This window comes from Diadema setosum, chromosome 21 (assembly GCF_964275005.1).
Source record: "Diadema setosum chromosome 21, eeDiaSeto1, whole genome shotgun sequence".
Classification (NCBI taxonomy): domain Eukaryota; kingdom Metazoa; phylum Echinodermata; class Echinoidea; order Diadematoida; family Diadematidae; genus Diadema; species Diadema setosum.
Window position 1 is genome coordinate 5,909,218 of NC_092705.1, and position 14,620 is coordinate 5,923,837.

General features: G+C 38.5%; 1 protein-coding gene across 1 annotated transcript; it reads left to right on the top strand.

Moving 5' to 3' along the window:
* The first annotated feature begins 959 nt into the window (after window positions 1-959).
* LOC140244842 (solute carrier family 2, facilitated glucose transporter member 5-like) lies at window positions 960-14,292 on the top strand. Its single transcript, XM_072324452.1, has 12 exons — window positions 960-974; window positions 2,439-2,543; window positions 3,605-3,765; window positions 5,426-5,550; window positions 6,289-6,404; window positions 7,127-7,286; window positions 8,273-8,466; window positions 9,192-9,302; window positions 10,129-10,233; window positions 11,763-11,838; window positions 12,871-12,998; window positions 14,119-14,292. The coding sequence occupies exons 1-12, from the start codon at window positions 960-962 to the stop codon at window positions 14,290-14,292; spliced, it is 1,470 nt and encodes a 489-aa protein (XP_072180553.1).
* The last annotated feature ends 328 nt before the right edge of the window (window positions 14,293-14,620 follow it).

Here is a 14,620-nt window from a genome sequence, read left to right on the forward strand (position 1 = left end):
ACTGATCAATGCGGTGCTTATATACATCGATGTAGGGCAATTTGTCAATCAGGTCTCTTATCTGTGATTTTTGCTCGCCTCAGTCTTGTGTTAGCAAATCTCCACACACGACAAAATGCACAAATCCACTACTCTCCTGTATACGCAGTAAGCCTACTGCTATAACGTCATGTGCTTTCATGGTTCATCTTCTTTAATAGATCTGATTTCCTCCACTCCCCCCCCCCCCTGCTGCAGTAGGGAAGAGCGAAGCTTTAGTTGGTGACCGACTTGAAAACTCGAGAGACTTTCAAATGTTTGCAGATAACGTGCGCGCGCCGGCAAGTCGTCAGTGTAGCGCCAGCGACCGATGCCAGAAAGACGGGCTAGAATAAGGGCAGGCGTCGCATGAGATGTCGCTGGCCCCTAGTCAAGTTGTCACCTATACTCCTCCGGAAAAAATGGTAACAAAACCGGTGAGTTCTGCTTTTTTTCCTATACATTCATGTCTTCTTAAACATCCTCCAACACTTACTAATTCTTCATCTACTGTGCACTGTGGCGACAAGTTAATATCAGTATCATTTTGCTCCAAGAACGTGTCGGGGGGTTGCGACGCAGTTCGCTAGACGTTATGGACTGAATTCGTCAACCGATTAATCAGTGAATAGAAAGCATCTTTACTTTGGATTCACAATATTGATATTTGGCACATGGGTTTTTCGTCAGAAATGGAAATGTTGTGACGCCGTGTGCACACAATTTGACAAATGAAGAGAACAAAAAGATATGTGCCTTTTCTCTGCACGAGCTCACTCAAATCGACATGGTGTAGCATAAAATGGGGAAGAAACAATGCGTTATCAACATGGAATCATGTTCGCTTTCACGGTGAGCGACTCTTATGAAAAGAACAAATGAGCGAGCAGACACGAAGAAAGGTCTACAAAAACCAGAATACCGTACCTGACTTGAAAAGAATGGATGATCGCAAGGTACGCTGATACTCAATGAAATTGCCGGCGTTGATAGTAGAATACAAACATACGCATTATAGAAATACCCGGTGCTGTATGGTTTAATAGTACTACACAGTACGCTCCCATCATCAACGCCCTCTTAAATTCTGTCGGCAATAGCAACACGCGTAGTGGCATTCAAAGGTCGGATTTTTTGGCACTATACTGTTGATCTATTTATTCGGTTTCTCTTCGTCCCCCCCCCCCCCTTTGCCACTGTTTGCTTAACTATAGACATGATGGGCGCCAATCAAATCTGTCTGTTTGCTTTCAAAAAGTATTCATCGATAAGACAGAGTCTAATTCGTATAGTTGTTACTACGACGGGACACGCATCGATCGCCTGGTAGAGTAAGTGGCGTAGTCTGATGAACTGAGAAGAGTCCGTATATATACAACAGATTTTACCGTGATCGGGACCGATAAGATCACAACACACATGCAGTTAGGAAACCAAGAGTTGATGTCATGCAGATATCAATAACGGTTTAAATTCATTGCAAACATTTGCTTTTTTTTTATACTTAGAATGACTCGGATGGTCATGTAGGAGTCCTATTTCGATGATGATAATGATACGACTACATCACCATTAGGTCAAGAAGGCGTGGCCGTGTTACTGTCAAAATGTCCTAAAGAAAAGATGGGAAGAAAGGAGACTTTTACCAGCATAAATGTGAACACGCCTAATTGCAACAAAAAGGAATAAAAATAATCAAGCGGACTACCAAAGAGTATTGATAAAAGCTATCCACATCAATTTGCCTCCTCCTATTATTTTTATCGGTCATTCATGATGTTTGTGTTATATTGTGTATTAGGCCTATAATAATGGCATGTGCATGTGCATTGCAACAATGACATCCGTATTTAATTTCTGTGATCAAAGTTACATTTCAGTCTTACAATGGGTACGAACACATTTCCTCCGGCTATCGATTAACCATCTGAATGATTAATCTATGTAGCGTTGTTAATGTCGGTATATATAGATAGGTTATTTCATTCAAAGTTTACAGATAAAATAACAAGAGAAATGTGTACGACTTTGGAAACAAATAAAAAACAATTTGGCCATTTATTGAATTGCTTGTTTGTTTCAATATCCATCTGAGAAGATGGCTGGATATTCAGCTACACAAGCTGGTCTTCCATGGGGTTCAGTTGGCAATGGTTGGATCCATCGGTAGCACTTCACGGAGATGATTAAATTTAAACATTATTTAAACGGGCAATCTAATGTGCGTGTGTTTCGCCATATCTAATATGATTAATATGGATGCCTACAGTGAAAATCGTTCCCAATAGTAAAAATCGTTCCCAATCCATAATTTTTCTTCATTGAACTATGATTATATTCTCCTATAACTTTCGGTTGTAGTTCATTCCTTTATCATTTCCTCCTCTTTCCCCATTATCCCTCTTGTTTCTTGTGTGCAGGTCAGTGACGTCACTCTGTGGCTAGTCCTGACTATCGGCGCTCTTCTAATTGGTTCGTCTTTAAAATGTGGCTACAACTACGGCAACATCACCCCTCAGTCGATAGTAAGCAGTCTTAAAAGGCCACCGCACACTACACAACTTTGCAATGTTGTATACCGGTCGTACGACCTAAAGACCGGAAGTGTGACGTCACCGGCCTTGCCAGTCGTTCCCAATTGTGCGACTGGGTCTTAGTGCCAGTCGTAAAGATTTGACATGTCGAATTTTTACGACCGGTCGTAGGCTTTCAGCTACAGGTATTATGAAGTGAAACCAAAGCGGTGACGGGTCATAAAAATAGTCTGATTGTATAGTGTGTAGGTCGACTGGTCGTATGATAGACCAAGGAGGTACTAGGCGAGCTCCCCTAATACCTCCTTTATAGACCCGGCTTGCCTCTCCAGTCGTTGGTCTGATCGTGTAGTGTACGGTGGGCTTATTAGGCACTGTTCATTGGCAAAAACGCATTACACAGACTCATGATGATGATAGTAATGATGATTACAAAGATGGTGATGATGATGACGATGATGATGATGATGACGACGACGACGGCGAAGACGACGTCGACGACGATGATGATGATGATGATGACATTCCTGATTAAATTGATGTAGTGATAATGATACTGTCATGTACTAGGCTACTTGTGCTGCTGCTGCTGCTGTTAATAATGATGATGGTGATAATACATATTCTTCCCTCTTTTCTTCTTCTCACAAGATTATCATTCTTATTATCATCATTATCATTGTTATTATCATCATTATTGTCATTATCGTCGTCCTCAGAGTCACAGTTGCTGCCATTTATAAACCACTATCCTGATAATGTTAAAATTTCTGGCAAATTGTTTACAGTATGATTTATTGATGTACACTTTGTATCTGTACCTTTCTGCCGGATGTCTAAGAAAAAGCACGATTGAATTGAATTGAATTGAATTGAATTGAATTGAATTGAATTGAATTGAATTGAATTGAATCGAATCGAACAAAATTACCAGAATAATAATGACAATAAAGATACCTCTGCTACATACTGCTGCAATGACGAAGGACATTAAACTGACGGTTTTGGAGTTAAAAAAAAAAAATCAATATGGCATTATTCACTTGCTCCAGTTCATCAAGGATTTCTACAATGAGACTAACATCGATCGATTCGGCGTTCCGATGAGCGAGGAAGGCGAGGCGTGGTTGTGGGGGGTCACGACGGCCATGTTCTGCATCGGCCAGGCGATCGGTGCCATTGCGGGTTCGCGTTGGTCCAAGCGATACGGAAGGTATAGTATATCACTGGACCCTTCTCTGATATTATTTCTCATAAAGTCACCCATGATGACCAATACAGGTGTTTCTGGTAATGCTGCTCCCAATGTCCCACCTTTTATAGGGTCAAAGGTCAAGTCATCACAAGACTGTCATCAGTGATGACTGAAATATCAGCTTCAAAGATGTCAGGTCAGATCCGAGACAAAAATTTACCTGTGACGGTTTTGGTGTTTAACGTAAAGACACCTTCGACAGCGGCCTTTCCCATTCCCCAAAATGGCTGTCTGAACACAAGTGAACTGCAAAATTTCCTATCGCCAAATCACGTTTGGGGAAGACAGTTGAACAACTTTAGCATCTAATCTATCGTAGGTATTTTTTTTTTTTGTATATAGTGGTCACAACATGCATTGTGTTTAGCTGGTCTATCAGAACTATAATCCTGAACACAAGTTTCTCTTGTAATAGACAGGACAATTGACTATGCTTTGTTATACAAATATCGAGATATGTTCTCACTTGATATTATGTTCGTAATAATAATTAATGATGCTCGTTCTGTGAAAAGCAGTGCGTATCATACTGTACAATCTGTCTCTGACAGTCCTTCCGACAAAGGACAGGTAGTTTAGCAAGGGATCTCCAGCCCAAATCTAGATGTACTTGACTGGTTGACGAAACTCCTTTTGTTTTGTTTTGGGTTGTTTTTTTTTTTTTGTTTCGCATGATCAGATAAAGCTCACCCACGCACGTACAAGAACATTCCATAAGTGAAGTAAAAATAACTGATGATATAATTGCAAACACACACACACTGACATACACACACGCACACACATCCCTCTAAACCGTACACAAGCTTTTGAGAGTTGTTAATGTTTGTATAACATGCGACGTCATTCTTTCCAAACCACGGGAGAGCTTGTGTAGAGATGATTATTGAAGACTGAGAATACTCAGCATGTTTGGAAGAACCGTAGTATGCAATAGAAATGCCTAAGTCACCTTTTTGTAATTGTCGCCGTCATATAAAGACATTCTGCTGTGTGTGTGTTTGGTTTTCGTCAGACATCTAAAGCCCCCTTTGCAAGTGTTGATGTTAGTGACGTAATAATGAGTCGTTTTCATCAAACCCAGATAGTGTCTGATACGAACAGTTTTGAAAGGTTAGTTATGATTAAATACACTGGAAATTATTACAAAAGGGTTTATGATTGATTTATTGATTCTGAACCGAAAGCACGAAGTAATTATCAATGGCAGAATGATAAAAATCTTCATTATATGTTGGTTATGAATGAGCTATCGTCTGTTTCATTTTGATCTTCAGTAATCAATGAACAGTTGAGGGAAAATAAAACTGGGTATTATTAAATCATCAAATCTACCTTCATATGTGTTGTTTTTGCGTAAGTTCAGAGACTGAACAAGTTCTGTCGGGCATAAGCGTCTTAACTTTGTTGTCGAGGGAAATCTATTCACCCTTTCATTACAGCAGCAGCAGCAACAACAACAACGACAACAACAACGACAACAACAACAACAAAACGACAACAACGACAGCAACAATAACAAAAACAACGACAACATATTATGTGCCACAAATGTGAAAGTGCGCTCTCAGTTTTACCATGACCCTTGATTTTTTTTTTTCATTTGTCGTACTTAAAGGTGCCGCAGTCTCATCTTCAACGACTTTATCTCAATCGTGGCATCTATCAGCATGGCAAGTAGCCAGGCCGCCGGGTCGCCGGAACTGCTCATACTCGGTCGCGCTGTAATTGGCTTCAGTGTCGGTAAGCCTAGGTGTGGTAGGCATAATTTCTGCTTAAATCGTCAATGGCTATGATCCATATCACATCATCACTATATTCAATGCTCCAAAATCCGAGCCATTGATATTTACTCAGTTTCGGTTCATTCAATTATATCTATGACGTCACAAGGAAAAGTAAAACGTTTCAAATTAAAGTGTATTCCATAACATTGTCTGCCTCCGTCGCTTGATGCCTCTAGATCTCATGTTAAAATTTGCCTGGGCTTTCTCGTTGCTTTAGACGTGTTGTTTTAGCAGGAATGGTTTTGTGAACCATCAGTGCTGTAGGGAGCATTTTCAATAGCCTATTCTTGTGCTTTCAATGATTCCGCCACTATCTATTTGATACCATGTATTCTTGTTTGTTTGTTTGTTTGTTTTAAAGAAAACTTTGTAAACCAACGATGAAATTGGAAATAAATGAAATAGAATGAAAAAAAAGCTACCTACATCAACAGCCCTTTTACTTTTATGATTTTGGTAGAAATAACCTAGCAGTGTGTCTGACAAATCAATTCAGACAAATGAGATTCAAATGTTACATCCGATTACATTTTGTTACATCCGATTACTATTTCTGAACACTTCAAAAAAAGTTTACATTTCTTTCTTCAGTTCCTTTGCATAAGTATTCGTCTATACATTTCGTTTGTCTATTTCTACTATATATTTGTCTGTCTATCTATACTTAAGTATTTTTCCCCATTTCTATTTCAAGGGGTATCTCTCACCATCGTGCCGACGTATCTCAGAGAAATATGCCCCCGCCGACTTGGGAGGTATGTACCGCGACTTCACAATGTCCTATTCACCAGCGGGATATTGATCGGTCAGGTAAGTCAGAGTGTATGTTTCATTTATAAAATCGTTCATTCACTTCTTACTATCGATTACGGAAGTAGGTCAGTCTGCCTAATGCTCATTGACATGATTATTATAGTAACGGGTGGGATATTGATCGGGCAGCTTAGGTGTGTCAATTATTTAACGTTCATTCATATGATTTCAATTTGATATCGATTGGTCTGGCGAGTTAAGTTGAACGCCCCTCCCATAACTTCTCTGAATTGCTACCCGTCGTAAATCCCTTATTTCATTTTGTTCACTTCACGTTTTATTCTGGTTCATCCGTTACGGGTTTTTTTTTTTTTTTTTTTTTTTTTTTTTTTTTTTTTTTTGTTTCTCGATTCTCATTAAATGAGCAGTAAGTGAGCAGTGACGAATTTTTTATTGGTTTTCCCTGACAAACTTTGACTTTTAATTCGCTTTTCAATTCGTTCAACAGGGATCTTGATATATAAGTGATATAAATAGCTTATAAAAACTTGTAGGAGCTGTTACTCTTCAAGATAAAATCATCCTCGAGGTATGAAGATATGGAAAGGTGAATATCCACATTCGGTCTGTCGTTACTCTCTAGACTTAATGAACATACTGTATCTTGCTCTGATGTGCGATTTTTTTCTCTCTCTCTGCATATTGATATTTGACTAGAAATGATTCGTTTTTTACCCTTCCATGACTGATGATTTGTTCTCCCCATTTTTCCCGCTCAGCTCCTCGGAGTTTTCGTATTTTCCGACCCTGTCGTCTGGCCTCTGGCATTAGGATTTACTGCCCTCATCGACCTGATTCAGATAGGTTTTCTTCTCTTCTGCCCAGAGAGTCCGCGATGGCTTTTGCTAGAAAAATACGCAGAGGAGAGAGCAGCTGGAGGTATGTACATTGCAATAACGCCCCTTTTGAGAGCCCAGGGCCCCATTTCACTAAAAGTTGATAAATATGATAGCAACTCTTGCTGGAATGGCAATTGTCATGGTAATGACAAGAATCCAGCTTTCTGATTGGCTGTTGCTATGGAAAGTTGCCATTCCAGCAAGAGTTGCTATCCTAACTTCTTTTATGAAATGGGGCCCAGATATAAGTGCGTCAAGGACATGCTGAATAATAATAATAATGATAATAATAATAATAATAATAATAATAATAATAATAATAATAATAATAATAATAATAATAATAATAATAAAGAAGTTTACGATTGAATCTCATACCTGCAAAAAAGTTGTCCATAGCAAAAGTTTTTTTTTTTTTTGAGTGAGTTAGACATCAAACTTGTTTCACTTCAGTCCTGAAAATTTAAGGGGGGGGGGGATGTCCAAACTGACTCCATACGAGATTTTAAAATGCTCCTTATAGACAAAACCGAGACAATGGGTTCAGTGTAATCTGAGCTGTTTCACGTTGGCATTGACAGAAATAACAATGAAAATGATTTGACTGCATTTTGGCGGCAACGCTGAGATACAGCACATAATTAGTGTTACAAGTAATGATTTGTAAAAAAGAAAAAATGTGTATTAAGAGAAGTGAAGAGTTACTTGTGTGTGTGTGTGTGTGTGATTTTTTTTTTTTTTAAATCTGACATTGCTGGTTGTATATTGTGTTTATGCATGCAAGAGGAATGTTTTTGTTATGTGAAACAATAGAAATCGAATAAAGATTACTGAAAAACACACAAAAAAGTGTGTGTGTGTGTGTTTGGGTTTTTTTTTTTCTTTTTTTCTGGGGGATGAGTGTGAGGAAAGCACAAGGTAGACTTTTAGCTCTTCAGATGATTCATCAACTTAACATTAAGTCTTTCTCATCACCACATCAATTTTTCTTTCCCCTCCCCCGCAATTTATTTATGATTGACCAAGCTTTTCGCCAGCTCCGTAACGTGGAGGACGTTGAGAAGGAGATACAGTCGCTACGAGAGGAGCATCGAAACGAGGAGCGGATCAGCAGGGCCAACGAATGGGACGTCCTCCTGGTCCGCGATCCCAACTGGAAGATGCCGCTCTTATCCTGCGCCATCCTGCAGGCCGGGATGCAACTTTCCGGTATTAACGCGGTCAGTGCACGCGGTTAACGCGCGGTTAAATTCTGTTACCGGTATGTCTCACGCGTGCGCGTGAATAGGATGGGGAAAATACCGACTGGATTAACTGATGACGATGAGGATTGCAGTTTCATATCCCACGCCTTTCTAACAAAGGGCAGCGGAACGGGAGGGGGTATTCGGGCCTCACTATTTAAAAAGAATAACTTTCACTTATCGCTGTTGACACTCCATCAGAGAGCAGGCAATTAAGTTGAATTTTGTTTTTATTTCTATCCAACAGAAAGTTGATACAAATATAGAGTATACATTTAAAGAATCATAAATTGTTAGCAATTTGTAAACTATGCAATGCAGATCATTAAGTTTTTTTTATTTTATTTTTTTTTTATTATACATCATATATGAATGAATGAGTAAACACGATGTATGTTTTGCAATGGTTACAAAAAGTACAAATATTGATGGAAATGAGTGATTTCCTGAAAAGCGGAGATTGTAAACTGTGGATCACTCTCAAACCAATATGCCAAAATCATGTTATATATCCAAATTTATATACATTGTATTTGCAATTAGAGCATTTTACGACAAAGTTAAAAGCTTAAAACTGAAGAAGGTACTTAATATTGAAGAAAGGAAACTGAATAAATAACTGAATTAATACTTAGGGCCTAGATACGGAAGAAGGAACACTGAATTAATATCCCAGCCCCGTATTTATACATCCTTTGCAGCTGATATTCTATTCAACGGAAGTCTTTCAACTAGCGGGAATGACTCCCGCCGACGTGTCTGTGGCGACCGTGGCTTGGGGTGGGATATTTACTGCCGTGACGATTGTAGTGGTAGGTTTCTCAATCAACATCTAATCTAAGAATACTAGTAGACAATTTGATATTGAAATCTCATGGACAAATTAATTCAATGCTCTGTTTTCTAAGCCAGACACATATAGCAGTGTGTGTGTTTGTGTGTGTGTGTGTGTGCGTGTGTGTATACAGCTCGCTGTGTGTGTATGGATAGAGAGGGAGAGAAAAAGAGAACGACGGTGATGATAGGATGTCGACAAAATAAAAAAAAAAAAGTCCAAGATAGCAATGAATTGTAATGTTTTGATTTAGCATTAATAAAAAAAAAATGGCCTGTGTCCGCAGTCGAAAAAGTGAAATTTATGTCTCTAATAAATGAATAATGTTTATTGTGGCAGTGGCTTGTCTTAAACAATATCAGTAATATAACAATGGTAATATCTCTCTCTCTCTCTCTTTGTTGTTCGTTCTATCAGTAAGTACTTCTATTCAGTGCGTTATCATAAAGTAGTGTCACAATGAACGTCAGACATCGTGCTATACTTTTTGATGACCATAATACCATACATGCATATTGATTAGAAAACATTCTGGGCCATTTTTGTGTCCGCTCCGTCAATTCCCGACGCAGAGAGCTACTTCATGCACTGATTGTAATACCATAGGACGCCATCTTACTTGATACTGAATGCGTTTCCGCGAAATCTTAGAAAGCAACTTTGTCACACGACGCAGAGAGAGGAGAGAATGGCCACCACAATCGTCGTCTTCATAATGGTCTTAAAAAATTCAAAGCTCACTGTTGATAAGAACGCGAACGTAACTCCAACTTAATTCTCTTGTATTGGCTTCTGTTTTGCAGTTCTACGGAAATTTAACAACTCTACCACGCAGGCCTCTGCTTCTTTACCCGTATTTCGTTCTCTTCTTCATCGTCAGTGTACTAATTCTTGCCGTTGCATTTCACGTAAGCCTTTACAAGCAAAGTTTCTTTTGTTTTGTTTTATTTCTTATACTTCAACTTATTACATTTTGAAGTAAGGTATTAGCCGTGTGAATTTATTTTGTGGATATCACGAATTTTTCATCGAGACCTTTATACCCTACCTCTTCCATTGCTAGCGATCCTCTTGAATTATACACTGCAAAAAGTCCGATGTTAAATATGAAACACCGAGGTGGTGTTAAATTTCCGGTGCTCATTCATGGTGTTAGATTAACACCTCCGGGTGTCATTTCAAAATATAATTTTTTTTTTTTTAATAGTTTCTTAGTTATTGAATTTCTTGTTAATTCTGAACTTTTCCGTTAAAGGACTTGATTTTTGAAAAAATGTGTAAATACACTTACACCACAGTAACATCAGTTGGTGTGGTGTCCTATTGAAGCTGGACGGGTGTTATACCATTGAGATTAACACCACCAATATCAAATCAACACCATGCGGTGTCATTAATGAATTAACTCTAGCGCAGTGTCAAAAATATCACCAGCCACAGTGTCAAATTAGCACCACGAAGTGCCAGGTGAACACTTTTTAACACCGTCACAATACATTTTCTACACCTGTGGGTGTGGTCCTCTATTGAAGCTTGATCGGAGTTAGATTTAACACCCATGGTGTTAAATCTAACACCAATGTTTTTACAGTGTAAGGTAACCCTTTCTGTGCCAATGAGTCAAAATAATGTGCACAAATTTCACACACAAACCTATGGACAGAGAATGAATGTGGCACACAGAGGGTTAACATAAAACTGCATTCGATTGAAGTGAGTGTTGACTTTGAAACATAATAAACTCAAACAATCTCAACAATGGAAGAGTTTCAAGGTTTCACGTGACTTAACGAAGTGAGGAGTTTGATCGCGAAATGGGATAAGCCTAGGCCTACACTTTAAAGTTAAGTCCATCATTTAATGCAGCAAAATTACACTTTTCCATTGATACCTCGCCTGTAGCATAACAAAGAATATTCTTGTAGTTAGGATTAAAGATATCCCATAATAATTTTCTTTTGAATTTCTCTTTATAAACCGCTTTAACCGAAAATGCTTTAACAGTCAAATATTATGCAAATCACATAAAGTGATGACGTCAATCCCGCACACCTCTTTACCTTCATCAGCACAAGGAAAAAAATAACAAAAAGCTCTTTCTCTGTTTATAGAAGAATAAATTCAAATTGCGAAATTTGATACTCATTTAAAGTTTTTAGCATTATTCAAAACTTGCAATGACTATACGTCACAGGCTCGTCTAAATTGCATAAAAATTATATGCAATGATTATGATAGTTAAATGAAATAATGCATGTAGACTGCAATGTTTAAGAGAAAACATCCATTACGTTTAATCTGGACGAAAGTGACAAAATGATTGACTGTCCGTATTATGTGTAACATACTGAAGAGCTTAGGCAGGCTGCTATCATACTAATATGCTATTTTGCATAATTATGCTTTTTCCTCATTTTCTCATCCCTCACCCATGCAGGAGCGAGTTGATTGGCTGAGATGGCTCGCCGTCTGCTGCGTCTGCGCCTTTTTCACCGCCTTCGCCGTGGGTCCGGGTAAGCGTGTAAAAATGTAGTGAGCAAATCAAATGTAGTGATGTTAAAAGGATGTCAATACTTTTTACCGAAGGGAACAGCTCAGATGAAGAAATGGCTATGAAGTCCTCAAAAAGGTCCGGGATGTTGATGTTGGGTAACACTGAATAGTATAGCTCATTCGTATCCCTCATTAAGAAAATTTAGTTTCATTAAATGAGAAATAAGAGTTGAAAATCTAAACGGGGCTAAATTCAAGCTCTCCGCAAGTGCGATACACGTGCGCAAGCTTGTGTGCATTGATCATGATCTTACAAGCTAAACAGACACGATTGCTCTGGGAGCCAGTTGGCGAGAGAAAAGTTTCTGTTGTGTGAGGTCATTGTGCACGATATGTAGTATACATCATACTTAACGAAAATCTTTCATCAAAACAGGGCAGTGAAATTTGCGATGGTGGTGACTATGATGTTGACGATGATAATGACTATTTCATCGATGACCGTAACAACGATGCTGATGATGATATTATCTGTAATGTGTTATTCATAGTATGAATGATAATGATGTTAGAATTCATATCAAGGATCCATTGTGATGCTGATAATAGGGAGCTTTAGATTTTAGACGCGCGGACGTTCAAAGAGAAAAAAACATGATCTGAGCGTGCGCAGTAGCGCGGATCAAGTTACTGCGCACGCTCAGATCATGTTTTTTTCTCTTTGAACGTCCGCGCGTCTAAAATCTAAAGCTCCCTTATAATGTCGACGATGATGACCAAGAGGGAGAACAAGGATGACGATAGTAGCAGTAGTCGTGATAAGTCTATGGTAATAATGATGCGGTATGGTATAGCTTTACAAAAATTCCACCTTGAATTTAGATTTCCCACCTCATTTTCATATCGTTTGTTTGTTTGTTGATGTGCGTACTTTAATTGTTTCACCTGGTGTTCTAGCACACCGATATCTATCCTGGTTAGATGGCATCTGCCATAATCCCATCCATCTGTGTATTTTCTTCTTTCTTTTTTTTCATCACGTGGTCTACTAGCAACGATGACGTCACTAGTCTGTTCGGAGTTATGGTCACGTGCTCCTCGACAAGCCGCTCTAAACATCTCACAGCAGATCAACATGTGGACAGATGTCCTGATCCAACTGATTGTACCTGGAGTAATGGTGAGAGAGAAAAATACACATAATTTTAAAGGGAACGTAAACCCAAACAGCAATGTGGATTGAGTGAAAGCAGCAACATCAGTAGAACACACCAGTGAAAGTTTGAGGAAAATCGGACAATCGATGCAAAAGTTATGAATTTTTAAATTTTGGTGTTGGAACAGCTGGATGAGGAGACTACTAGAGGTTATGACGTATGAGAGGACAACAATTCAAAGAAAACAATATAAAAAAAATAAAGAAAATTCAACAAAAATTCACTTTTTTAGCATTATGAAAGAGCACTTGACTAACCACTTTCAGAAAGCAATGGGGATAATTGCTTCCCTTAACATAGTAATGTCAGTATCAAGTTGATGGAATTTGTAATTTTCATGAAAAATGAATTCTTGTGGAATTTTCTTTATATTTTCTTTATATTGTTGTCCACTCATACGTCATAACCTCTAGTAGTCTCCTCAACCAGCGGTTCCAACACCAAAACTTTAAAAATTCATAACTTTTGCATCGATTGTCCGATTTTCCTCAAACTTTCCCTGATGTGTTCTACCAATGTTGTTGCTCTCACTCAATCCACATTCTTCTTTGGGTTTACGTTCCCTTTAACCATGCACGTATTTACAAATAATGACATATCACGTACTTAACAGATACCTATGTATGAAATTTATGTATATATATATATATATATATATATAATATACATATATATATATATATATATATATATATATATCCATGAATGTGTGTGTGTGTGTGCGCGCGCGTGTGTTTGGGTGGTGTGTGCTAGGAGCGTTTACTCAAGTCTGACATGATTGTATTCCAATGTTTAGGTTTGCCATTCGTGCCCGTCAAATTCCAGATCATCTATTTGTGTTGTCTTTTTTTTTTTACAACTTTCCAACGTAATGATGATGTTATCTGTTTACAAGTCAATAAAGTTAAAAAAAAACACACACACACAACAACAGTTATGTAACTGATGGGTACCATCATAAGCGAAATAAATACGTTTGTGTCATTTCTAATGAGCTTTGTGAACACCAAGGAATTTATTTACAATAACTTATTTAACAACGATTTGTTTTGAACTCTCTTATACTTACTTATACGTTCTCAGGTCATGATTGGAGCTTACACATTTGCAATTTTCGCTGGTTCCCTCCTCCTGACGTCACTCTTCATATGTTTGTACTTGCCGGAAACGAGAGACAGAAGGTTCGTCGAAATCTCCACGGGGTTCGAGATGTTAAAGAGCGCCCCCACCGAAGACGAGGAAGAAGGCAACACTTGAGCTTTTGAAGAGTGCGTACAGGACTTTCATGCATCTGCAGTGTAGCGACGGAGAATTCAAAATCTTGCCTGTCATGCGCTGAGCGAGAAACAGAGGGTGCATTGTCATGGGCAAAAGATGATAATGTCATACAGTGTTTACATTATGTAAAGACCATGGTTTGCATTCTGGAACCTTCTCCGAAAGAGGAAATTTCCAGAACCTTCTCCGAAGGATGAAAGTTCCAGAACCTTCTCGCAAAGAGGAAAGTTCTAGATTTTAATATACGTTCACCCTCTAAAAGCGCACACCGTGATTCCCTCCGCCATCCGCAGGAGTTTAAAGTCTA

Excerpts from the sequence above, each read along its gene's own strand:
- LOC140244842 (XM_072324452.1), top strand. Across the intron at positions 2,544-3,604 it reads ACATCACCCCTCAGTCGATA|TTCATCAAGGATTTCTACAA; the intron begins GTAAGCAGTCTT and ends CACTTGCTCCAG. Across the intron at positions 6,405-7,126 it reads GCGGGATATTGATCGGTCAG|CTCCTCGGAGTTTTCGTATT; the intron begins GTAAGTCAGAGT and ends TTTCCCGCTCAG.